The following is a 27,709-nucleotide window of genomic DNA, read 5'->3' as shown; positions in this document are numbered from 1 at the left end:
ATACTAATTCAAAAGTATTTACAACCAATTTAAATAATCTTCCCAGTTAATGCTGCAAAAGGGAACAGTTGGGAAATGAAAGCCTCAGGGATCACTCAAAAACATCACAGACCAGGAAGGGCATCTGAAAATACCCGTCCTTCACCTCTCGCAACCTGTTCTGTTCCCTTATATATACACACATCCTCTTCCTTCAACCTGTCAAACAGATCATTTAGCATATTTTATGAAAGCTTAAACTGAGCTTGATGCCACCAGGCTACAGATGCTTACAGGCTATTTTTTAAAGTTCCACTATTACTGCAAGATTGCTTCAATCTCTTCACACCATTAAAAAGGAAATTTAACAGGCAAATACTCAGACACTAACAAATAAACTCATCCACCCCTGTGGCACATTCATTAGCACCTACCTTTCCCTGTAGTCATTATCTGCAGTGCCCCTGAGATGCTGAGGAAGAGCACTGTGCTCCAGGAGCAGCCCTACAGTACATCTCTCAGCAACTTAACCACCAGCAAACTCTCCACCCTCACTCAGTGTGACCTAGCAGGCAGTGATTGCCACCTCTCCTCCAAAATAAAAGCCTGCTTTCAGCTGAGCCCCATGCAATCTCCTATGCCTGCTTGCTCACGTGCCTCCCTTCTAAATTTGAGAGTTTAGAATCCAGGAGGCAGTAATATGCTTATTTACAAAGTTGTGTAATACAAAGGGAGCAGAGCTCATCTTGTCCATTTATACCTTCCACAAGGATGTACTATTGGTTAATAGTACTCATTCAAATATCACTCAGACATTACTGCTCTCTCTGTCCCCATGCAGGTGAAAGTATTTCCTTGCTTTTTTCATGCCACAGGAACACTGAGTCAATGAAATGAATTTTCTATTTAATTTTCTATTTCAACCTGAAAAGAGTATTAATAAAAAACAAGCCATAATGGAAATTCAATTGCACAAGAAGTAATGTTTGTTGCTTCTAAACCTCTCTGTGTTAACACAGACAGCGACCCCTCCTTCCAGTCTGTAATTCTGCTGCTTGGATGTGTATTGACAAACAAGCAATATCACACCCACAGATGCACGGCAGTGCTTCATGAATGTGGGTGACTTGTCCTCCTTATAATAAATTTCAAAATAGTACTCAGTGACTCAGCTTTATTACCAGCAAAACACAGGAATCTAGAATAGTTCTAGTTTCCATCTAATTGCCTTCAAGTTTCCAACGTGATACAGAGAATTCATTCAGCAAATAGTATATTTACCTTAAATAATATTTCAAATACAGAAGTAGTTCTACTCAAGAATAACATTGCTCCTTCTTCATAGGCTTTCAGTAACTAGAATTACCACATCTGCTATTTTAGCATTGTTTTGATTAACCTGCTTACTCTTAGAACTTACACAGCCAACCACTGAAATTGCATCCTCTCACCTTACTCAGTGCAAATATCTGTAAGAGAGATCTCAGCTCCAGACTTCTGGCTTCAAGATCTCCTGCTTTGACTTCCCTGCAGCCCAAGACCACTGCCACCTCCACTATCCCTAAATCTTGCTCTCCCAAGCAAAGTCAAAATTCAACATAGACAAGGAAGTTCAATCCCCTCCCTACTCGCAGGTACCACCGCACTGGCTCACCACTGCAGTAATCCTGCATGCACCAATGTAGAATAATTTCCCTAAAATTGTGACTTATGTTAAAAAAATGGGGGTTTACATCAAGGAATGTCATATTATGATATTGCAATGACCATGAGCATAAAAAAAAAAAAACAAACCACAAACCAAAACACTGAAATGTTTTGATTACTAATAGCTTTGGTTTGAGTCATCATTTCCTATCAGCCTGTATCACTCAGTAGTTCACTGTGTTCTTAATCTGTCCTGAAACTTCATTATAAAAAGTCTCCTGAAGTCCAGGTCCGATCAAGACAATTCAGACACACGGAAAAACTGTACACTTTATGTTCAGGTCTTCCAGACATAATACCAGGGAAACCCATAAACATGAATTTCTTGTAGTCTCTGTTTAAGTCAAATAGCCTCTCTCTATATTGCATCCAACTAAGGATCATCACACAATGCCACACAAATACAGCAGCTGACTAGCTGGCAATTATTGGCTCTTTCATGCTGAAAATATATTTGTCCCAGAATAAGGCATCTGCATAATTAGCAAAAGCAGTTACACAAAAATAATTAGCTTGCTGAAAGCCCAAAGGAGGAAAAACTATAATTTTTGCTTCAAGAAGTTGACTAATTATACGCCAAATAACAAAATAGAGATGCACTGAGAATCATCGAGAAATCCAACATGGATTTTAACTTCAATTCTAGCTATAAGGGCTGGTGGTAGCCTAGCAACAAGCAGCATAGTTCAGGCATGCCAAAACCTCCCTCTGACTTAATGAAACACCTCAGACTACTCTGCGAACCTCCCCCACCCCACTACGTATTTGATTACTGTATTACTAACTGACAAAAACAAAGCCTAGCCAAAAAAATAATCAAGCAATTCAAAATAAACTCAAAGCAGCACTAAAGGACCATGGTATAGAAAGTAAGTTAATATAAACCATGTTAATTATTTTCATAGACTTAAAAATCACATTCTGATTAGAGTTGATCCATTAGATTTATGGGATCAGAACATGTCCTATTATTTGAAACACCTTTTTTAGTAGACTAAGATTTCTGTTTGTTTGCGACTTGCAAACCATTAGCTAAGAAATGTTGAACAACTTACAGCATACTCGCTGATCTCCAAATTACTCCTGATATCTAAATAATGAAGCTGCAATTGCTTACTTTTACTTGAATCCTCAGTGAGCTGGTAGAGGAAACTATTATCCCAAACACTAGCCTCAGCGCTAAGAGACCAGTTTTAGTCATCATTCTTCTTCAAGCAGTTCTTTTGCCATATTTCACCATTTAAGAAGCCACAGTAACTTTCCCATCTGCCCAGTTATGTTCGACAGTAAGTCAGGTTTGACAACCACTTTCAAGTCTTGTAAATAGCACAATTCCAGTGTTCCTGGGCCAGCACTCAGTTACAAATGGCACTTCAACCAACAGCTTGCTCTTTGGTTACCCACCTGAGCTACCACCAGAGAAGTAGAGGTTCACCATATTCACCCGTAAGATCACATTTAAAAAAAGTTAAGACTTGATCTTTGGTAGTGAGCTGGGAAGTCATGATACAACTTCAGTTAACCTTTATTTCAGAGGCATGCATTAGACCTGAGCAACAGGAAGCCCTTCCCCAAGGGGTGAAAGCATGTTACCTTTCAGCCAGGTCTGTTCTGCAGCTGGTACGGGGAGTCGCTCAAGGCAAAAAACCCAGTGCAAGGGAGCTAACTCTGCTCCTTCCACAGCACCATTTTACACTGACAAGGGCTTACAGATTGCAGTCTGCATAAACTTTTGCCAGTCTGCCTCCAAAAACCTTCATGCAGCCTGTATAACATGAAGTTATACATTAGGTTACATGTAAGGTTAAAGCATTAGTGTTGTGTTTGCCTGGTGGTGTTACAATCTAAAACGGGCAGTAGTAACAATAAGAGATAGACACCCTCATAATCAAAGCTGGACTCTGCCAGACTCAAAGGATTAACAAGACTGAGACAGCTATTTCCTGAGAAAGGCAGATCATCTGGAAGTGCAATATTTATCATCATCTTCCCTGGTGACTCTGACAACAGTTGAAAATGCCACCTTTGTTCAAAAGCTGCAAGAGGTGTCAGGGACACAAAAAACCTGACAAATTTAGCTTGCCTTTAGGCCATAATAAACTTGTGACCACGGGTGAAGATAAGTGTCCTCCACTGGCTTACACAACCTCAAAGAGATACGCTGAAAGTTGCACAGAGCTGTCAACACATTAGATATGGTATGTATGCTGTATTTGTGCTGTGCTTGGCAGGCGAGGAAGAAGCAACAAACCAGCCTATAGATACTGAACCCTCCCCTCACACACACAAAAAGAGATATTAATAAATAATGTTCTCATCATTAGCGTCACAAACAAGAACTACTTTATAAAAAAGTAATTACTTTATAAAAAAATAACTCATGCAACTACAGATTTTACTTTTTTTTTTAATTGTTAGGGAAGATGAAATGGTTCTGGCAGAACAATGGGATACCCCATCCTTTCCATGCCTTGCTCTCTTTGACCCCTTCACACTCCACCACTTCCCCCAATTCCCTTTTCCCCTAGGCTACTGTTGGTCTCAGTGCCCACACAGGCAATTCAACAGAGGAGAAATGCTAACACACACGCTGTAGGGATTGCACCCAGCCACAGTGCAAGCAAGGACAGTGAAATAACAGCAGATCACATTAAGCAGAGTGGGGAACACAGGAGTAATTGTGTCTGGAAGCACAAAAAAAGCCTGTCGATGAAGTCAAGGACATGAATATAATGTGTAAGGTCTCAGGCACTGTATGTGCAAGAAAGTTAAGTCTTCAAATTCATCAAAACAGTGACAGAGGAAGGGGTAGTACAAGAAAAAATAGCAGATCTAATATGCATAGATGCTTTCCTTGCATGTATGAAAAAAAAAATAAAAGAGCTCCTATGGAATCCTTCCTTGGTAATTTTAAAACAGATGGCTTGCTTTCTTGGAAAGAGATGGCAGTAAGGATTGTCTGCCCAGAAGAGGTCATCCCCATTGTCCCATCTTGCTTCTTTTGATGTTTTACATGGTGCCAGCAGCCTTGAATCACATCACACCATGCACTAGAATGTTCAGAACCAAGACCAAAGCCACTTCTCAAAAGCCAAGGATTCATAAGTGATGTCTCTGGTACCATTCTGGGATGTGTGAACGCTAAAGCGATTGCACAGCTAAAACTTACATTGCAAATAAATTAACTCTAATTTCTTCCTCTTCACGTGTATTCTTACATGTATCCCACCTATTTCACACTAAATGCTCTAACCCATTGTGACATACCCAATTTTCTACTAAGATCACCTTCATTTGGGTTAGAAAAAACCCCTCTGCGAACTTCGCTTAAATTTGGCTAGAGGTACATTAAGCTCCAAAATCTTTCTCCTTTTGCCAAGAGAATAAACCCAACAGAAATCCCACCCACAGTCACCATCCCACCAAAGGGATCATGGTTAAAAAGACCATGTAGCCATACATCTCAGCAGAGAGCACAAGTCTGCCTCCTCGAACTCCAAACCACAGTAGTCTACATAGCACAGTGATGCGTCAAATTAACTTTGTTTTTGAAAGCCCATTCAGTTCCACTACTAGCAAAACAAAAGTTTACCTTCGCCTAGCCAAGCAGAAAGCAGAGAAGTTGGATCAGCAGTAAGCTTGTTTCAGTTTGAGTTAGGATTTCAGAACAAACACCTGCAGGTTCTATGTCTTAAGATGTTTGCTAAGGGATTAAATATTTATTCACCCGCCTCCCCCTTAAAAAAGTACAAGGATATTTGTTTCTCAACTGCACTTTTTTGCCATTGTAAGCCTCATCTACCTGTACAGCCAATATTTTCTCACATTATGCAAAAGCATAATTTTAACCCATTCCATCACAGAAGAACCTGCACGAGGTCTTCATGTTCCCAAACATATAAGAGAATATCGCACCACATTTCTGAATAATCCAAGATACAACTTCAGACTTTTCAAATAAGTCAATTTTATTAGTTCCTGCAGGAATGAAGTTTACTGTATTTTTAAAATTGATATGGCAAGAAGAATGGTGCCCAGAAGTGAAAAAGATATTTTTTCCAATTTAAAAGAGCAGAGACCTCTCTGTTCTCTTGGTTTCTGAGAGCATGGTGGGAAAGACTGGGGACATCACCTCTCCTGCTCTCGCCTTGTGGGGGGTGTGAGCTTGATAGGAACCCACAGCACTGAACCCATGTTCTTCATCTCTGCTCTACTCAGCTGTTGGCAAAAAAATGAATTCCCTCACCAAGAATTCTCTCAAAACTCTATTCCTAAAAAATGAGTGATACTTCTTAAAAATACTTTCTAGCTCATAAGCTTACCTATAAGAAAAGCAGTAATAAATACTTGTTTTTAAAATCAGCAAACTATTAGTCTGAGACAAGGAGGACAGAATTAAGGCTCTGATACGGGTCTCTGACTATCAGTCATAAACATACAAATTAAATAAACTTCGTAATTGCAAAATACAATCCCTAAACAATATGAGCTTTAAATGGAACATTACTACATTAATATGTACAATTTCTGTGCTATTTAGAGCACTAAACTAAAAAGGCTTCTTCTTCTCTTAAATTACTATTTAATTTACCTTATGAACAACTTCAAGTCCATGTGCATCTTTAACAGATGTATTTCCCTAATGAAACTCAAGAGGAAAAGAAGGACAGCTCTAACACCTTCTGTTCTTGAAACCTAAGCTTCATTCTCCTTCCAATACTACTAGGAACATTCTTCTTCCAATACTACTATGAAGACAGAGCAGATTAACTGAACATCAATTTTATGTGCTGCAAAACCTAGGTATATATTTCTGAACAATCACCCATACTTTTTTCCCTTAACAGAATGATTGCTCTGTGTCCATTTGAATGCCTCACCAATTGAAAACTGCTAAAAACACCAAGAAGAAAATGCAAATACTTCTACTCACCACTTGAACTCTGGATCATGTTTCCAGATTTCTGGACCTCATCAAATTTTGTAAAAATTACATTCAACCTGTTTGAAAGTTAAAGAAATACACAATGAGATTAATTTAATTTTTAGGAATCTCTTAAATTAAGATGTTAAAGGATGAATGTTGCTTCACTCAGGTCATTGGGAGCACTGTCCAAAATGTCAGTGAGGAGGGAAGTTATTTGAAAATTAAAAAAGTATCACAGCACACAACAGCAGATAAGAAAAACTGAGAAACAACTGATACTACAGAGGTGTAAGATATAATTGGAAATACTATAATACTGAAGACATAACATGTCTAATTCTAGATGCATTTCCAGTTCATTACCACTTCGCCTATCTTAACTATTTGCAGAAATACCACAAAACCCACCCCTAAAAAACCAACTCCACACAACATTTGTCTTTGGCCCTGATGCTTCTTTCGCCATTTGTGTCACAGGCCTGGTGGAGCAGAAGATCCTTATTACATCTCATTAATCCTTCCCAGAGAATTTATTACTTTAAGCCACATTGTAGCAGGAGGTATTTTCAGCGGAGAACAAAGGCAACAGTACTGCCTCCCCTTGCGTGCACCCCACCTCTGAAATAACCTCTTTCCTCCTCCCTCTGTGCATTGACACACTGCCATCATCTCCATCCTCAGGTCTAACCATACTCCACCCTGTGCACTGAATGTTTTGGCAAAACATGGAGCAGCTTCTTACTGCACCTAAAGTGGTAGACACAGAGAGATAGGGCTTGGGTTCTGGGGTGGTTTTTTTATTGGGGTTCGGGGGTGGAATTAGGGGGTTTTTGTGTGGTGTGGTCTGTTGGGGGTTTTGGGGAGATGGGTTTTTTAGCTTTTGGTTTGTTTTTATTTTTAATAAAGTCTTGGAACTGATATTGACTATATTGGTTTTTCTTCTTCTAAGTTGCATAAACACAGGCTACCCTGAGGTGTCCCCTCTACACATGCAGAACATACAGAAAAAAATAAATCACATTAAATCTTAAATCAGTTAACTACACATCTGTTATGTTATTGGGTTTCCAAAGATGCTGTGGCATCCTTGGCCAAAGGTACAGGATCCACATTAAGGGAAACCTGAGTGTTTGTATGATATAAAAAACACACGCAAAACAACCCTGATCCCAGGAAAAGGTTCAGTTATGCAGCTCCTGAAGCCTTTTAAAGGAAGGAAGGGAATAAAAAGCAGCCCAAAAATAGTGAAGACATAAGGACATTATCAACTTACCGAGATTGGGGTAATCCTTTTTTACTGAGATCAGCCCTTACACGTTCACCAACATGTCTGTAAATTTCCACAAGGCTGTTTATTGCTGCATCTCGAACCTGAATGTGAGACATGAGAGAAGAAATCAGTCATCTTTGTAATTTCAATAATCCCTGTCCTACCTCGGAGGAAGAAATTTGCATATTTCTCAGCAACAAAGTTGCCATTATAGCCATTACCACAGTGTTCAGGAAGGAGCTTCCATCCCTGCATTTCAGACATTAGCAGTATCAAGAGGTCTAATTTAACTGAAATGGCAGTCAAGACATAAGATGAAAAGTTTCATACACAGGGATACACACAGGAAGCCCAGCTGGCTTTGCCAAACTCCACCCGTTGTATGCAACAGATATTTGATAGATAAAAAAAAAAAATCAAGGACACACACACAAATAGACCTTATATTGCTAGTATGTTATAAAGAAACCAATTTTTAATGCCATCTTACAAACGCATGTTTCTGTGTTGATAACAAAATATGGAGGGAAGAGTAATCAATCACCATGAATTCTGCATGTTTTCTAAACTGATTTGCAAGAAATTGCTGAGCACATCACCCAACAGAAGAGCCACAAATCTGATTAAAGTGTCACCTTTCAGACTGGACCCCTTTCTCCATCAGACACAGCAGGCAGAGAAGGTAAACTATCTGCTTTGCCTACAGGAATACCTGCAGAGCCATGCACTTCTGCTTCTTAGAAGATGGCCTGGCATTACCAAAGCACAAGCATAAATCAGGACTAGACACAGGATATTTTGTGGGCAAAAGCTAGAATTGCCTATAGGTGAGAGTCAAAGGGCAGGTATATGTGCCCTGCTTCCTAGACAAAAAACCCAAAACCCTTGACTCACGCTCATCTTGCCCCACTGTACTCCACCGCTTTCCCATTCAGCAGGTAACTGCCAGTTCCCAAACCCCTGCCTTCATTCACACCAGCCCTTAACTCGGTGATCTTGCCTCTCTTCTCTCTGCCCATCAGCCCCGTACGCAACCAGGCAGGACTTCTTGGCACAATTCAGGAGAGACTCTCTGATGTCCTCAGTTTCTGGGTATACAGACCCTAACCCAGCCTTGCTCTGCCTCCAACAGCCAGGGAGGAGAGGTTGCGGTGCATGAGTGGCATCTCACACACCTGCAGTGAGCCCCCTGCCCCGGGGCCAAGGCCCACAAACCAGCAGCAGGGCCGTGGCTGCATGATCTGGAAGGACTGTGTATAAAGTTAACCAGAGGTACAGTTGCAGGACTGGGTAAACCCCACACTGGGTAAAGCAGGGAGCCACTACTATCACACTAGGTTTAGTCTGTGACAGCAACTACAAAGCTTTACTCAAAAATAAAATTGAGCATTACCCAATCATAGTTTAAACACTGTTGTCATACCAGATGCTAGTAGAAAACAATAAAACTACTCTTTCTGAAAAGGGCAGTAACAGAACAGCTTCCACGTCCACAACAAAAGGGAAAACACTGCACTCGACCTGGATCTGTGTTTTTCCATCATCTCTCACCATGAGAGGGCAGCATTGACCGAGCATCAGGTCCCCCAGCCTCAGAAGGCACCGGCAGCACAGAAGCGGCTCTAGGAGAGCCCAGGACCAGCCCCTGCCCCAGAGCAGGGGCTGCTCAACCAGGAGACACTTTGACAGCCATTCATCTGACCAGTTCGGGCATGGGCTTTCTGGGGATGAGGAACCGAACCCAGGAGAAGGCGCAAGAGATCAGCCTCATCTCCCCCTGCAGCTAGGTACTGGGATAATGAGCTGAGTCAGGCACGTGGAAGAGGCACTGCAGAGGCAAAACATGTCTCAGTGCTCTTTCCAATTCATTTACTAGCTCACCAGTGGCAGGACCAAGGCGTGTGTCTGTGCCACAAGTCCAAGTCCTAAACTAGTACCCCTTGAAGAATAACAGCTTGCTCAGTCACAGCTCAGAACTACAAAGGACGCTGAATATTACACTTTCTCAGAAGCTTCTTGGGGTAACAGGTTGATCCTCCTGCATTGGCACAATCAGTAAAGGAAGGCTGCTCCATGTTCAGTCATCCTCTTCAGCAAGGGGAGGCCCCAACAGCCATAGGACTACAGCTAACTCCCTGAACAATGCAAACCCATTCCCCAGTTGGCCACCTCATACTTCCTTACAGCTAAACACCCACACCAGACCTGGATCACATGTATCACCCATGCTGGGAGGGCAAAAGGAATATTCAAAATCTGCTAGTACATGTTATATGACAAGTTTATACCCAGCTTTCCCTCCCCGACATCCCCCCCTTCTCTCTAACCTCATACATTTGCATCTAATTTCAGGTCAGGTCCTGTCCAGGGCAGGACAAAAAGCACATAGAAGTGACAGAATCCTTTCAACATGTATTTTCATTTGGCTTGCATCACAGATTTAAGGTTCCAGTATGGCTTGCCTTCCTTCCACCCTTTATTCAGAATCTTCCTGTACAACTTCTGGCAGTGCACATGGCCAGGCCGTCCAACCGGTGTTATCTGTCCTCCCTGCCCAGACTGGTTCTTCTCTGAAGATGAAGGATGCTGCACCAAGCCCAGAGGGTTCCCTGCAGCCTCCCCTGCATTCAGGCTGTAAATCACAGAAGTTCCCTTCCCACAAAGGTTTCCCGCTCTGTTCATATCATCTACAGACTCATATTGTTCTTTTGAACTCTTGGAGTAATTGCTGTGCTGGTTTAGGCAATACTTCAAATCATACCACTTCAGAAAGGGCTCTTCAAAAAGGGCTCTTCATGAACAGCATTGTTCAGAGCTCACCACCAGCAGCACAACTAGCTAATTTACCAGGTAGAACGCAGAGCCCTGCTTACCAACAAGGCAAATCAGCACAACCTTTAGACATGACTCACAACAAAAGCTTACCTGGCTGTTTGGATCTCCAAGTAAGTTACATATATGTGGCACTATCTTACTCAGTGTTAAACTCTGAGCTCCAGATCTGGGAATAAAGAACAAGAGAGTGCTGGTGTGAGTCACAGACCAGGCTTGCGTACATAATATAGGTTTGCAGGAGGTTCTGACTTACGCATTGAGTGTTGCAATAAGGCAGAGGCAAATCCCTTCTCTTGTCCGGAAATTCTTGTGTTTGAATCCTCCTAGCATCCTGTCCCACACGTACTGTGGAAGACAGAAAATGAGGTGAGACAGGAAAGAAAGGAGGTGAGGGAAGACACAGATTCTTTCTTCGCAGATATATACCATAACATCTCTGGAGCTTAAATGTAAGCTTTACACCCATCCAAGCAGAACAGGACAAGAAGATGAAAGACAGTTTTAGATCTGACATTCTTTGTTCTGTGCTGACTTCACAGTAATTCCCCACTAGTTGAAAAAAATACTTTTACTTACCGAAAGCAAGTACCTACCAAAGACCCAGAACAACTACTCTGACATCCACCCACCCCATACTTGGGAAATCCACTGACACTCCCACGTGTATCCTGACATGCAACAGCATTCCCAAGAGAAGCAAATATCTCATAACAAGGCATAGGGAGACAAAGCCACTTCAGACAGAGCCCCAGGAGGAAATCCTCTGACAGAAAAGTTCTCCTTTTTAAGCAGTCACTCACTCACACTGCAAAGGGCTGTCAAACATACCTGAGGGTTAGCAGCTTGTTCCATGATTTTCAGCAGCAAGGTCTGATCCTGCTCCCTCACTGAGTCCTTAGAGTCTCCCAGCCTATCAAGTAAACTTGGCAGCACTGAGGAAAGAAAAAAACCGTGAACATCCAAATCCCTCCAAAGAAAACTGTCACAGTGGCACAGCTCCTCTGCTCTCTCCCTGCCTGGATGGAGGGACCAGCCTTCCCACCCTTCAGCAGAGCCTGAAACCACCAAGAGCCTCCCAGGTGCTCTCCTGGAGAGAAAGCTGCTTTTGCATACAGCAGCTAGAGCAGATCTCAACTGAGCAATGATGACATCCCTCCACCACACACACGCGCACAGAGCCCTTACCTGTGCCAATTTGGGCCTTGAAGCGATCTTGCAAGCGGGATACTAGTGCAGAAATTATGTCAATCCCCAGGAGAACCACCTGCAAGCACAGGACAGACAGTGTTTTAGCATGCAACACTTTGCTCCTGGCCTCGGCCAACACACCTGAGAGATGGGAGTGCCGGCACATGCTCCCCCGGGGAGAAAGGCCCCTTCCCATCCATGCCACTGGCACCACTCAGATACCAGCACTGTACAGGTACACACAACTCCTCTTTTCGTGGCTTCTGACAAACAAGCCAAGTGGCTTGCAAACAGAAAAGTCCCCAGATCATTGCTTCCCTGTGGCATCTACAAGCCAAAATTCACCACCAAGAACTTGGCAAAGCCAACAACTGTAACTGCCACTCAATGCTGAATTCATACATATGTGCAACATACACATATCATATGCGTAACAATTGCAGTATTTGCTGTAGCCAACATTTCTAGCTAACTGTAATTATTATACTTATTGTAATTATAATTAGAAAATGATGTGCACTAACAGCTGCTTAATTACTGACTTGCAGAAATTAAACCTAACACTTTCATGATCCAACTGAAGCCAAGGGAAAGGCACCTTGTGCGAGAGAAGCTTCAGGACAGGTTGCAGATCAGAAAACCCACTCTGATTAACACCATTTAATAACTACAAAACAAAACCACTGCATACTGAATATACCTTGTCACTTGTATACTAAATACTTGGCAAGACCCTGTAGACTCTGATAGTTCTGGTATGAGATATCTCTCCATAAGTCTTTAGAGTGAAGCACAGAAGTTTGTAATCCACAGAAGTGTTACGGACGGCCAGGCTCCTGCGGCAGTGCTACCAGGGCTGCACAGTGCAGCCCCGCTCCCTGCGGACCCTGTACCATCTATATACATCCATCCATCCATCCATCCACACATCCACGGGGCGGCCGTGCCGGGCAGCGCCGCGGGCGGGCGGCCGACAGGGGGCGCGCTCCGCCGCCACCGCCTCCCGGCGCGGCTGGCCAGCCCCTTATGCAAATAGCAGCCTGGGTGGCGCGGAGCACTCTGGGTAGCGCCCCATAGCCGACAAAACGGCTTCCACCGGGGCCGCAGGCGAGTCGGCAGCGCCGCTCTCCGCGCCGCGCTGAGCGGAGCGCGCCCCGCGGCCGGGCGGCGGGGGAGCGGGTCTGGCGGCGCGCCGCCCCTCGCCCGGACCTAGGGCGCGGTCAGCTTTCCCGTGCCGGGAGCGCGCCGCAACCCTCGCTTAACCGTCCTTATCTGGGGGTTGCGTGGCTGCCCGATGAGCGCGTGGCGAGGGTAGCACTGCTAACGCCTAAAACAACACACCAGCGCCCGCCGCGTGCGCGGCGCAATTTTTGGAACCTCGCACCGCGGCGTGTGCCCGGGGCGTTCACTACTGCCACCGCTATACGGGTCTCACTCGGCACGCTGCTCCTGACCGCAGCCTGCCGCAGCAGTCCTGGGTGCAGTGTCTTGAACGCGTGGTGCCGACAGGCAACAGAGAAGGGTACCCCTGTCTGTACGTCCTTTCTCTCCCTGCTGTTCTTCTCGAGCAGAGAGAGTACCCGACTTTAACCCTCCTCCTGGACCTGCCATGGCTGCTGTGCCCCCTGGGTGTGTAACCCAAGCTTCAGCTTGTCACAGGGATTGGCTCCAAATTCAGCAAGGGAGCTCTGAACAGTGCAGAGGAAACAGCCTACTCCAGCCTCCTAAAAAGAAACTTCTCAAACACAAGCACCTGGATCCTGACTTCTCCCAACATACCACTTCACCCTCTCCACGCAGCTCCTGCAGTTTTGTCCCATCACAGAGAAAGATCCTTCAACCATAATTTTATTTTTTTTGGCAATTCAGCATCATTAGCAGCATGCTATCAATATCTAGAGTCTATCTGTATATGCCAGAGGAGAGTTTTCCTCATGCTTTTATAAGCCGTGTTACATTTTCACGTTCATCTTGCACACCAGATTTAATCTACCTTCACCAAATGCTCATCAGCTGCCTGAACCCCAGTCACTGCCGGCTCAGCTCACTCAGCTCCTGGCTGGGGTATGGCAGCACAGCCCAGGCAAGGGAATGGGCTTTAGATCCTCATCAGCCGAGAGACTTTTAAGGAAAGCCACTGGGACTCAGAATGCCAGCCATCACTCACAGCTCTCTGATCAGGGTCCCATCACAGCAGCACCCTGCACAGAGGATTAAGTCTGCTGCCTGCAATTCTGGAAGTGTGCCCCAGGGATAAATCTGATCCCAGGAGAAGGGCACCTCTTCTCCAAACTGCCTGCAAGCCAGAAAGAGCATGGGGAACTCATCACTGAAACACGAAGGAAACACAAGCACAGTGTAAACATAGCCAGCTATCCCTGCAGGATCAGACAGGGAGCATGAGCTAAGCCTCCCAAGACTTTTGGCTGTCGTGCTTATAGAAATGGAGAGCTAATTAGCACAGTGATTACATTGTGGACAGCTACTGAGGAAGCAACCACTGGAGTTGACCAGGTGTTATTCCCTACCATAATGGATTCATTACCAACTCCAGTGTGCCACCTGCCTCTAACTGCTGAAGGTCAGAGGTAGAAAGTTGAAAACCTGTATGGATTGAGAGACCCAATGGATCCATTAGATAACAGAAAACCCAAGGCATGACTGACAATTGAATTCCAGCCGTTGCTGCACTGGATTCACTGCACTGAAGAGCCCACCCTCAGTTTACCATTGAAGCAGTTCCTCAAGCTCTGCCTGAATTAACACACACCAATGACCAGGAGGAACCTCAGGAGCAGGGAGACTGTCACACAGGTCCAGAGCAGTGAGGGGCCCTTTGAGCAGCCACCACTGCTGTCATCTCGCAGCACAGCCCTCCCCGGGAAGCCAGCTGCAGGCACTGCTCGACACTAAGACACAGGAAGGGCAGTTGTGCATCCAAAATCTCAGGCAATGCTGCAGTGCCAATAACTATGGAGCTATTCCAGGCCTTTACATCAGCACAGGTCTTGCTTCATACTCCAAGCAAGGCAGGACTCAACTCACCAGTACCTCTAGTAGCACAGAGGCCTCCAGCCCTCAACTGAGAAAATACCAGGTTAGCAGTGGCTGCTTTCAGCCCTCTACTTTATACAGGCTCAAGAAATTGTGATCTTGGTCCTCCCAAACCCATTGCAGAAACACAACAGTCCTAGGTCTGCAGCTCTGCTGCTTTGCTTATTTGACTCCCGAGGTTCCCCAAGACAGTCAATAAAGCAATTTGTGCCATTCAGATTCAGCTCAATTGGCATCTGCAGCTGCTGCTCTGTAATGTCTCAGAGCACTGCCAGCAAGACCTTCTCCTTCCTCCCTCTAACTATCAGGTCTCAAAGCACCATCATTCACAGTAAAGAAGGTTCTTGTTAGTTCCCAAGATGCAACACAGCCTTTCCCAACATAGAAAATACTTTTTTAAGAGGTCATCAAAAACTTATCTCAAAGAACTCAAAGCATCCATCCTTTAATACCTGGGTGGTGTTGAAAGGCCTGGAGGCAGCACCACGTATCGGAGAGCAGACAGCCTATCATCATCTGCTCTAACAGTAAATGCTCACCCAGCACAGCAAACACACACATCCAACACAGCGTAAAACAAGATACACCTAAATGCACTCCCATAAAAGGGTGAGAAAACAGCTGCAGGATCTCACACCAGCTGATCCAACACAAAGGGCCCAGAGTGAACCACAGCCTCAGGCTCCCCCGACAGCCTCCACCAACACGGCAGCTCTAGCCCGCAGTGCGGAAGAGGTGAGCCCCTTCCTGCACTCTCTGCACCATGCCACATGAGGCAGAGATGTGGTGGCTGCTGCCCCTTTATTCCACATCTCTTGCAGGGAATCAGCGACGGACTGAGCAGCACACCCCTGTGGGCTGGTTTCACTCTGCTGGCTTCCACTCCTGGCAGCTGGGACCCAAAGGGGAATGCTGGAAATAGAGTTTTACCCCAGCTTGCTTACACGCTCAGTTTCCTCATCTCCAACACTGGTGACACACAGCTTGGCTATTTCATTTTGGAGTCTGTCAGGTGTTTCTTAGAGGAGGGAAGAGAGGTGGATGACAGGCTTCTCATTCCCAATGAGAAAAAAACATAATCCAACCAGGTTTTTTTGCAGACTTGCTTAGATAATCTTTTGGATTCATAAACAAAGACACGGAGAAGCACTTGCATACTTTAAGTAAACTTTCTATATTTGTGAAAAAGGAGAACACATCAGATTACACACCATGAAGCCCGAGACAAGCATCAATGCCCCACATCACCATGTGCCTGACTAGTGCTGATCAGTCAGACAGGGAGCAGTTCTAATTCCTCAGGACATGAAACATCCTCCACAACTGGGCACCCAAGACCAAATGAGCTAAAGTTAACTGACATTTACAATTTCAGTTTTGAAGTCAGGTGCATATTTTGGGTCAGCACAGCAACAATAAAACTCCTGGCAGACAGAGAAACATGAAGTTATCTTATGAAATGCTGACTGCTGTATTCCACCTGCACATGAGCATAACCACATCCACCCTGGAGGAGTCCATCTCCTTCTGCCACTGCAGCAGTTAACATTTCATGTTCCAAGGCAGGATCACATCCATACTGGCAACATGAGTGCATCGCCCCAGCCCAATGATCCCAGTATAGCTCATACAACCTGTGTCTGATCTGCACAACACAATTTGCAAAACCAACACCAGTGAACAAGAAGGCAGCAACAGCAGCACAACTCCTTTTACTGGCATGGCTACAAGCTGTGGTCAAAGAGCTGAACAAGGGGAAGGTCTGAAATAGTTACTCCTGGGTTCTTTGTCTAGATCCACGAGATACCATACACTGTCACAGACACCATCTTCAAAATCCACAACCAATTTTGGACACTGGGCCATTCATTTGCCATTCAATACAACGATGCCCCAACCATACTGCCTGGTTTGGATATGTATGTTTTTCCACAGACCGCAATCTCTTAGAGTAGCTTCCTGGAGGAAAAATGCCCTTTCTCATCATCGACAGAGACAGATTCCTAAATCTGTAAAATTAAGAAAATTTAACTGATGTGGGAATTAAAATTTCTGAGCAGAGCAATCTTACAGCAACTTTTCTTCTGTTTTAAGATACTGAGGAGACACCAGACATCTGGTTTGGATTTAGGAGAATCGGGAAAAGAGCTACAGAAACCTTTTACAGGGTTTTCCTGTCCTCCTATACAGCTGATCAGAGTTATTCTGCCCAGATCAGGAAAGACGGGATCAAACACAGACAAGTATCAATGGCTGAGAACAGTCACAGTGGCTCAGGAACATGCCTTGGCACTCTGTCCTTTCCTGGCAGGAAGGCCAGATCCTGTACACTGGAGAGTATCAGCACTGAGGAGCTCCTTACAGTACAGCATGCAACTGTTCAGCAAATCAGACTAGCAGCACACTTACACACCTGACAGGATTTAAACCACACAACAGCTTTCATCTCTATATCCCTATTCCTGGCCTTTCCTACCTCATACTTGAAGACCTTTTCTTCTGGCAGTACATCCAGAGATATCCTGCTCTTTCCCTCCCCACTGTGGATTCATACCTGGCTGTACACCAGCCCATAAGATGGCCCATGACAACAGCCCTCTCTGAAGGCAGCAAAGCCCAGGTTGCTCATGCTGTCTCTGCCATGCCACCATCTCAAAGGAAAATCCAGAGGGTACTGATTGCCCTGCACATCTCCACCCAGGCTCTCAATTCCTGTGGTCTCCCCTCAGTCCTCTGTTCAACATCATCCTACAAGTTTATCTTCCTTGCACCTCCATGCCAACACCACTCTGTACTGACAGAGGCCCCTTTCCTTACTGTGATGACAGTCAGTACTATTGCAGCTGCCACACTACAATCACAACCATCTGAGCCTCTGGCAAACATCTCACTTGTATAACACAAGAAGCAACACGACTTGCCATAGGTCTTCTGAGGCTACGAGAAGCATGATCAGCCCATCCCCTTAATCCCCCCACTGCTCCAATGTAACACAGAGTTCAGAGCACATCTCAGCACTTTTAAACCACTGCTTGTAAATATCAAGAAGCAGCACTTATGATTAAGGACCGCTGCTCACCCCAAATTCAGGGGACCAGCCTATTTGATGCCAACTCACCTACCCTACAACAATGCAGCACTGTGAGACCGAGGACAGTAAAGCCCACGTGACAAGTGACAGCCTGCCAGGGCTTACTGCTGGGCCTGATGCAAACAGCTGAACCAAAACACCCAATGGAAGCACCAGCACTTGTAAAATGAGCCAAACACCTGGTTATTGAAAGTTCTCCTTCATTTACAGACCTGGGAACAGATGAGCAACTCTGTAAATAACACACAGGTGAAATAGAGTGAAATAAATCCCAGAAGGACTAAGGTAATATTGGAAGGTATTAAGAAAAAGTTGTCAGAAATTATCACTAGAGAGATGTATTTTTACAACTATTGTTAGGACACAAGGGCACCTTTCTCCTGATGTAAGAGGTAGAGACTTGGAAGAATACATGCAAAATTCAAAGCAACTCAAGGAAATGCACCACAGAGCAAGAAGTTATCACTTCAGGAATTCAGGAGAAGAACAAAGGGATGCTTAAAAGAACATGATCATCGTGAAATGTGGACATCTGCTTCCAGGAGAGCTGGCAAGCACGTCCTAGGTGAAAGAGCTGAAGCAAGTCAGCTCCCAGCCAGACTGCTCCCTGCCCTGCCTCTGCTCAGTGGAATGGAGGGAGTGAGTTCCAAACAATAACAAATCCACCCTCTTTTGCAAGGATTCTGCACTGGTCCTTGAGTGGCTACGTATAACAATGACGAGACCACTGGGCTCTGTCCAAAGGACACAGAGGGAATCAAAAGTTGCAGAGTCACTGCTGTGGAGCACTGGTGGCTTTTCTAGCCTGGGCAGAGTCAAAGCTTGGGACAGCAGAGCAGGTAAATCACTACTGACACAAACTACAGTCCATGCTCAGTCTCATAGTGATACATCAGGAGACTCTGCAGTTGAAGGCAGAGTCCAAATTTAAACCACACTTTCCTGTCACAGTTACCCCAAACACTGCTGAAAACCAGCAGCAGCAAATACGGTTTCAGAAAGGTAGTCCTCTTTTTGCAGCACCTTACAGGTATGGATATCTGCACAGCAGTACTCAATGCTTACTGCCTACATGTGAAACATCATCAAAACAAACACACCTTTCCTACCAACTCCTACTGCCTTTGGTTTCTCACCACAAAGCAGTTAAGTATCTTAGTCACAAACACTGCCACTATTCTGTACATTTCCATTGCCCCCAGCTGAGCACTTACAGCCAGGTCCTCTGTCAGTAAGGAAAAATGGCTGGAGCTGTGAGCAGCAACGAGATCACGCCTGCGTGCATCAGCTGGGGAGCAGGCCCACCACAACCTTGAATGAGCTTGTAGCTTTGGTGACAAGCTGCATCTCCTGAGCTCAAGGCAAAATGAAGCATCTTACAATGAGTGCTAGGATTGCTCTTACAGAAAGACAATGAGAATATGTGAGGGAAAGGAAAAAAGCCATTGCAACACTCTCCTCTGTTTTTCATGAGAAAACTGAAAGCCTTTATTATGGCGACTAGTAAGTTGCTGGTATAGCAATGTGCCTTATTAACAGACCAGGTTGGTTTACTTAATGAAAGTGTTTTCTCCTCCATTAGAGGCAAAAGCCTACTACAGTGCACGAAGAAAGTGAGAAATCACACTGGTAATCTGCCTTGAGGCAGAAACATGTTAGCTGGAGCACCTCAAAGCTCCTAGCACAGAAGCACTGACCCTGACTCCATCGCTAACACCTACAGGAATAGAAAGTGCTCAGCACATTTTAAAATTGAAACAGAGGTGTTTCTGAGGGTTTAGACAGCATCTGGAAAAAACAAGGCAAACACAACCTAGCAGATAATCACCAGCAGTCGCCTCCGCTCCCTTAGAGCTTAAGAGTAGTGAGAATTTTGAGGGTGCTCAAATATCCAGCTACCCGCCTTGACCACTAGATCCCATGCTTCTGAACATCTGCAATTCCAGATTACACCATTCAATAGAAGCTTTAATGAGGAACAGCAATCCTGCAAAGCAGTGATGAAAGGCTGGACAGCCTCATGAGGGGGGCTTCAAATAGGTGCAAGCACAGCCAAGACTCACCAGCCACTGGCAATGTGCAAAAAAGCTGGGGATCTCTCAGGGAGGCTGAGCAGCCACTGCGGTGAGGAGTCAACAGAAGCTGATTTGAGTAGAGTAGAGGGTAGTTACTAGATGCTGACATCTCTTGCTAGATCACAGCTAATGAACCTTTTTTATTTCCTTGTTTGGGAAGACAAGAACACATGCAATTAAAACTGCAACAGCATTTTCAGTAGCCACAGCCTTTGCAAAACTCTGGAAACACCCTAAGATCTGAAGCTTTTGCAGCAGCTCCCAGCCCTGCGCAGTCAAACTGCCTGCTCAGCATCTACCATATGCTCCTTTACCCATGAAAAGTCTCCAGACAATCCATAACAACCTTGTAGTACAACAATGAAGAACTCTACTGAGAAAAGAAGAAAGGCTCAAGATGCCTTTGTTAGCCGCATGAAGAAATACAATAGCCCAAACAAGTGAAGAGACGGGTGCTAGGTAGAGAAAGGGGCCACAGTTGGCAGGAGGGAATGCTTCCTCCACAGAGGAATGCATCACTTGAGCAGGAATCCTGTTGCTACAAAGCTGTTGCTTTAGCCCACTGAAATCTTTTCACCCAGAGGAGACTAAAAGCTGAATCTCTGACCTACTAGCCACACGGAAAGCCTCTAACAACCTCTTAACTCATAAGCAATGGCTTCTACAATCCTGCCTAAATTCCAGCTTCAGTAATTACAAAAATCCCTACTTGGAATGTCCCCTCAGTTTCTGCCTGAAGAGTTCTTTGTTCACTTTGCATTGCTAAGAACTGCAGGAAAGTGCTGCTAGTGCTGTAGTGCTCTACCAACCAAGTAAATAACCAACTGATTTTATAGCTCTGAATAGTAAAACCCAAAGGTTTTGCTATTCAGAAAGAACAGCATCAAGTACTATGCTGGAGAGTGCAGTTGAAAGAAAAGATGAAAGTCAGACTATGCTTAACCACAAAGTGAAAGACAGAGGCTTTTGTTCTCATCTGCAACCATAAGACAATAAAAATTTGAAGCCAAAGAAAATCACCTCTCAGGGCAGACAGACACAGCTTACTGCATGAGGCTAGCACAGAGCTGGCTGCCCCAGCAGCAAGCACAGCAGCTCAGTAAAAAGAGAATCAAGCAAAGCTTTCTACTAAGGAAACACCAAAACAAAAAAGTAGTATGTTCTTGCAGCATGTGCTGCAGATCTGCAGACAAGTTTTACGTATGACAGGCCCAACAAGTGCTGTTCATAATTCAAGGACAGCTCTTCCAGTGCCCAGCATCACAAGAGGAAATTATTTCAAAACCTTGGGTGAGGAAACAAAAATTCAAGGTTTCAAGAGATTTCAGAACCAAGCAGGACCCTTATACATGAAGGAAAGAGCTAAATATGCCAAGAAGCAGATACCAGCCTCTGGGACTAAGCAGCATCATTTTCAAGAATAGAGGATGTCTCAACACATGCTGCCCTCTCTGCTGGACCTACACCTTCTGCTCCCATCCCCTTCAGGCTGGTGAAGCTGCAGTGACCCATGCGGTATTAGCAAGCACTACCCTTAAGGGAAGTCTTCAGCAGTATGTCCTTCACAGGTGAGCCTTGGAGAGGAGACTGCATTTCACTTTTCTGACCCACCCAAGAAACCCTAGAGGATGATCCTTAAAGGTACAGGTTAAAATACTTCCCAGTCTCTCCTACACCAGTGAGGGGTGCACCTGAGCTAGACCTCACCCAACAACTACAGCAGCCATAAGATCTGGCATGGCCCAAACACTAAATGTGATGCTTCCCACAGCTTACTGTTCAGTACTGTCAAAACAGGTCAGTGAAGACAGGGAGCTGCTGGTTTAAGCTGTTGACTATATCACTTTTTTCTTTTATCATTCCTCTTAGTTTCCCCCAAAGTACAGATAAATGCTGTTTTTCAATGCATGTCAAACAACTTAAAGGGAAAGCTTCCACAGGTTTACTATGAGTGCTATACCAGCGACTCCAGCTAAAGCCAGGATCCCAGAAAACAAAGAGCCACTTGAACATGGAAAGGGACAGTCTCAGTCCTGACCAGCTCTCCTGTGTGTGCCTCGCAGGTAGAACCAGACCTCAGATCAGCAGATAGGCACCAGTGCCCATGTGCAAGCTGGTCAGTTGTCACCATGCACTCTTTGCATGAGCAACTGTGTCATCCTGCAAGGAGACAAGGACATTTGACTGAGAAGTGCCACAACTGGCCCAGCTTCTGGCTTGGCAGCTCCAACCAGTCTGTAGTCCATGAAAGCCTCTCACAACCATGGCTCTCTTACACCCAGCTCTTAGCACAGTTCTTGATCAATTCAGACATCATTTTTAATACCTTTTAACTTCTGGCAAGCAGCTATGTTCCAAGAATTTGATCTGTCTGGCCTTGGAAACAGTAATCATAATGAAGGAAGAAAAAAAAAATATTCTGTCCCTGCCCATTTAAAAGCTAATGCTAACTTGAGGGCAATCCTTTCCACACACTCCAGAACTAAACCCCACATGCCACTTACACAGGAAATAAGTGCTCTTCTCCTTCCTAAATATGTTCATCTCCTCAACTCTTTTTGACCTACATGTCTGTTCCTTACCCCTTTTGGCTGTCATCACTGAGATTTGGAGCAACAGCTGAACATCACTCTACACAGCTCTCATAAGACAATAAAACATCTGTTTTCCTCCCTCAGACTGAAAACAGACGCCTTTTTAGTTGTTTCCAACATATACTCAATTATATGACAGCATAGTGAAGCACAATGCATCTAAATTAGGGCACACCCTTGGGCCACATTGATTCATGGCATGCAGTGAGACACCGAAAAAGGTTTTGCAATCTGAGGCAAGCTACCTACCCATGAGTACCCAAGGTGCGAGACATCCACACGCAGGCAAGGGTAGATTTCTTGCCTTGACATTTAGAGGTTGCAGATGTCTGGAGAACTGCTCTGAAGTAGAACATCACATGCACCAAGCGTCATGCGCTTGTGGGGCAGTTCAACTGTGTACTTGAGGCTTTTTTAACAACCTGCCTGGAAAACCCAATTCCATACATATAACATTTCACATCATCCTACTTGCTTGATATGCCAGGTCTGAAATGGGTGACGGATTACCACAGGACAGCTGTTCAACAAGATCTGCCTGCAAAGGATTATACTGGCTATTGTAGTCCTGTTGCAAACCCACTGCTACAAAAACCCTCATGCAATTGGCACCTGGGGAAGCCCAGCCACAGGCAGACCTAGATGAGCAACCTAGCAATAGCTGGTTCAAGATCCAATTTGAAGCACAAGGGTGGGCTAACACTGGTAAAACTCAGCTCAATTAGTACCTATGCCGTGTTTGTTCCTGTGGCTGAAGCATTCCAGTCCCGGGAGCTGTTAAACTGGTGAGACACTTCACAGAAGAGAGAGAGAAGGGAAGAAAAAAAAAAGAACCAAAACCAATCCAGAAACACCTCAAGGGAAGAGAGGGGAATTTGTCATCTTGTACAGCTTGAAGGAGTCAGCATTTTCTTAAGGGAAAAAACCAAGCCATCTGAGCAGCTGATAGCACAAGTGGAAAACCAATTGGAAAATTATAGGGACAAATCACATCCAGTCTGGCTTCTATTTCCAGCTCTAGAAACACATTTAAATAAGTCAGGCAAATAGCTCCCATCAATGTTGTAGTGCCACAGCTACACAAAACAAGCATCCCTCACATTAGAGGATTCCACAAATTCTTGTGGATTAATACAAGAAAGGAATTAATTACATGTTCAACTAAACGATTAACTCCTGGATTAGTTATCTTAAACAGAACTCTTAAGAAGCTGAAATACATCAGAGGCACAGAAGCTGCACATGTAATGCAAGAAGCCACTCCATTCAGCACAGGGTACAAACAGCTGACACCCTGGGAAAGCGCAGCCAGATGAAGCAGGTACCTCCTAGACAAGCTCTGCTCACCTTTCACAATGTTTTTTACTTACACTTTTCTTCCCTTCACAACTCCCATCATTATTTTCAGCAAAACAAAGGATAAGCTGAATCAAGGGCTTAAATCAACATTTTGACTGTGATTTTAGAAGATCAGATGCCTTGGTTTGTAATTTTGTATTTTCTCAGAGGTCTGTTCTCACTGCGCACTTGGTAGCAAGAATAGCCCCCTAACTTTCTGCTGAACAGAATATACTACATATTTATGCAAGCAGTTCATAGTACAGCATACTTTTATAAGAAAAAAGGATATAGCTTAGTAAAAGACGCTGCGTCATGCTTTAGGGTGAGGGAGGGTTTTTTTCACCCCAAAATTGCAGAAAATTGTTCCTTCTCCTTAAAATCATAGAATCATAGAATCGTAAGGGTTGGAAAGGACCTTAAGATGATCTAGTTCCAACCCCCCTGCCATGGGCAGGGACACCTTGCCCTAAACCACGTGGCTCAAGGCTCTGTCCAACCTGGCCTTGAACACCGCCAGGGATGGAGCATCCACAACCTCCCTGGGCAACCCATTCCAGTGCTTCACCACCCTCACTGTAAAGAACTTCTTCCTTATATCTAATCTAAACTTCCCCTGTTTAAGTTTGAACCCATTACCCCTTGTCCTACCACTACAGTCCCTAAGGAAGAGTCCCTCCCCAGCATCCTTGTAGACCCCCTTCAGATACTGGAAGGCTGCTATGAGGTCACCACGGAGCCTTCTCTTCTCCAGGCTGAACAGCCCCAACTCTCTCAGCCTGTCTTCATACGGAAGGCGCTCCAGCCCTCTTATCATCCTCGTGGCCCTCCTCTGGACTCGCTCCAACAGCTCCATGTCCTTTTTATGTTGAGGACACCAGAACTGTACACAATACTCCAAGTGAGGTCTCACGAGAGCAGAGTAGAGGGGCAGGATCACCTCCTTCGACCTGCTGGTCACGCTTCTTTTGATGCAGCCCAGGATACGGTTGGCTTTCTGGGCTGCAAGCGCACACTGCCGGCTCATGTTAAGCTTCTCGTCAACCAACACCCCCAAGTCCTTTTCTGCAGGTTTTGTTAAAGAAACAGAAATATTTGTAAGTTGCCAAGGAAGAGACTCAAGAGACTCATCTGTCTCGTTACCACAAGCAGATTTAAAGGTGGATTTATTGTTTTTGTACCCAAGAGATTGTAAGAGAAGGAGGCTTAGTGGAGTTTTCTGAAGTGCACACATTAGGTGGCAGCTTAAACTGAAATATGCAGCACCCAGAAGCCTCTAAAAATGTGCCCTTCACATCTTTGAAACCTCTTCACACCACCTCATCTCTTTTTATTCACACAGGTTGGAAATTATGCAAGCCTTCCTGCTCCTGTAACTTTGAAAGTGGTTTCTTGACTTTGAGGCACTATTCCAAACTGAAGTGACCCATTAGGACTAGATTTTGTCTTAAATCAACATCTTTTACGCTGAACCCAGGACACATGGTCATTCTGAGAATTCCCAGAATCAAAACCTGATGTCTTGTGAATTCTGAAACAAGGTAGACACAAAGCTGGACATGACAGTGTGCCATCATTAACCTGACATGAAAAAGATGCCAGATTGTTTCCTCCCATCCCATCCAGCCCTACTGCACATTCCACATGAAGTTAAATGACACAGTAGCTCTTTAAGCTTTAGCATAAGAATAGGGCTTACCAATAAAATAGGGTTAGAAATGGTCTCCAAAGGCTAGCTAGTTCAACACCATGCCCACCCCAATGCTCGAAATTAGATCAGGATGGTTACATTTCCACAAAGCATTTTGGTTTACCTGATTCTTAACATAATAGGCCTTCAGCTGTCATTGACTTCAAACATTCATTAAATTCCAAAACTGTTCTACACATTCTACTTCGAAGCAGCCCTGTCAATTCATTAGTTGATTTAATGACGTTGCTGGAAGTCTAAAGCAGCAAAACTGATTTTACGTTTTTAATCCTTCTCTAGATACAGTAGTATAAGCCAGGCAACAATTTGTAGCCCCCATAGACTCCAGCTACATGATCTGATCCATGACAATCTTGGACTTCAACAGGGTTTCATGCAGGTATAAAGGATCCATTACATGGATCGGGCAACAAGATCAGCACACAGACTTTCAGTTTCAATATTGCCCAGCCATAGCAGGAACTGGTACAGTCTTTTCAGAAAGAAACAGCATTGGGCTTTGGTTTCTTTATCTAGGAGGTTTCGTTTAACTTGACATCATCTGATAAAAGTAAAAAGTTCAAAGGCGCACACAGTGATAGGCTCCAATTACTACTCCTCTCTCAGTCTGTGTCAATGACAACTTTGTTCAGGAAGGAGGAGAAACTGCTGCTGGCAGGCCTTTTGCTGTCTCTGGCACATAGACTACTTCAGAAGAACTGGAGATTTAGTTTCACAGATAGTAACTATCAGACTAGAAAACATCATTTAGAGAAAGGAGTTAAGATATTGTGTTGCTCAGGGATAACACCAAGAAACATAACATGGTCTCCTGATAACACCACCTGTGGTGCAGGTTAGAGATCAAGCAGCTGCTTTTTATTCAGTGCAGACTTTGTAAGAACAGACAAGCAGATAAGTTGCTAAATGTTTCACAAAATGAATACCACCAACTGATTAGGAAAGGGATCCAGCTATAGTTACGTCTCTTCTTGCCCTTCCTCTTTTTCCTCCTGTAGGTTAATAGCACTTTCCTGCACCCTAGCAAGACAGGTAATATAAACTAGTGTTTTTCAAGAGTTTTCATATGCTCATTTGGAACTACACAGCAGTATTACTATCATAAACTTGTCACACTGAGATCTACCAGTGCTGTCTGTATGTTGGAAAAAAGTAGTATTTGGCTGCTTCATATACATCTGCCTGCAGTGTTGGGACTGTGCCAGCATGCAGTCCACTTACAAGCGAAGTTCAGCCTAAGATCTATACATGCAGAAGAAAAACAAATCCGAGCAGAGCTATTCGTATGCTCACATCACCATTTAAAGAGATTTTTCCTCCCTCCTTCAAAGGACTTGAAAATTTTTGAGAGCACACATATACATTCTGTTTCTTCTCTTCAAATTCATACATCAAGATGCCACAAATTTAAAGCAACATGGAAGCAAAGCACAGATTCTTCATTAACTCTTTAAAGAAAGAAAATGACAGCAAGAGATGTGCAGGCCCTGCACTGTGGCTTTGGTAGGGTTTTTTTGTTTGGTTGGGTTTTGGGGTTGTTTTTTGTTTGTTTGTTTGCTTGTGGTGGGATTTTTGGTTTGGTTTTTTGTTTTGTTTTGTGGGGGTTTTTTATATATCTTGATTTTTAAAATCAACCAGATGTAAGGAATTCAGATTTGCTGTAATGGGCCGGATTCTGACCCACCAGGCAAGCATAAACCCAGAATGTGAAGCCAGCTGACATGTTCTCTCTAGAAACAGAGCAGGGGAATCAGTAGTCACTGCACAATTCTTACCTTTTGATGCCTTAATTCAGACATTTAAGATCACCTAAACTGTATTACATAGGGAAAAAATTATTCCAGAAACAGATTTTTAGCTTCTAAGCTACTTCAATCTACTAGGTAGAGCATATGCTCTTTAAAAAGTTGCCCAATTATTTGCTGACCTTAAAGAAGCCA

At 44.3% G+C, this 27,709-nt stretch overlaps 1 protein-coding gene and 1 non-coding gene across 7 annotated transcripts in view; one reads left to right on the top strand and one right to left on the bottom strand.

The window, feature by feature from the left end:
* The window catches only part of CLASP1 (cytoplasmic linker associated protein 1), a 180,693-nt gene that overhangs the window by 118,952 nt on the left and 34,032 nt on the right, over positions 1-27,709 (bottom strand). For 5 of the 6 annotated variants that reach the window (XM_030488256.1, XM_030488257.1, XM_030488258.1 and 2 more), the window contains exons 3-8: positions 11,904-11,982; positions 11,547-11,650; positions 10,972-11,063; positions 10,809-10,884; positions 7,887-7,984; positions 6,620-6,687 (exon numbers count right to left, since the gene is read on the bottom strand). In XM_030488256.1, the coding sequence (XP_030344116.1) occupies positions 6,620-6,687; positions 7,887-7,984; positions 10,809-10,884; positions 10,972-11,063; positions 11,547-11,650; positions 11,904-11,982 (517 nt within the window). Of the gene's footprint in view, positions 1-413; positions 2,640-6,619; positions 6,688-7,886; positions 7,985-10,808; positions 10,885-10,971; positions 11,064-11,546; positions 11,651-11,903; positions 11,983-27,709 lie in introns of those variants that run through there. The other variant, XM_030488261.1, reaches the window with a different exon arrangement.
* LOC115609161 lies at positions 13,168-13,284 on the top strand. Its single transcript, XR_003991772.1, has one exon. It is a non-coding gene; the product is annotated as a U4atac minor spliceosomal RNA (small nuclear RNA).

Source organism: Strigops habroptila, chromosome 5, assembly GCF_004027225.2.
Source record: "Strigops habroptila isolate Jane chromosome 5, bStrHab1.2.pri, whole genome shotgun sequence".
Lineage (NCBI taxonomy): Eukaryota > Metazoa > Chordata > Aves > Psittaciformes > Psittacidae > Strigops > Strigops habroptila.
Note: the sequence above shows the minus strand (reverse complement) of the source record. Positions and strands in the feature narration are given on the sequence as shown.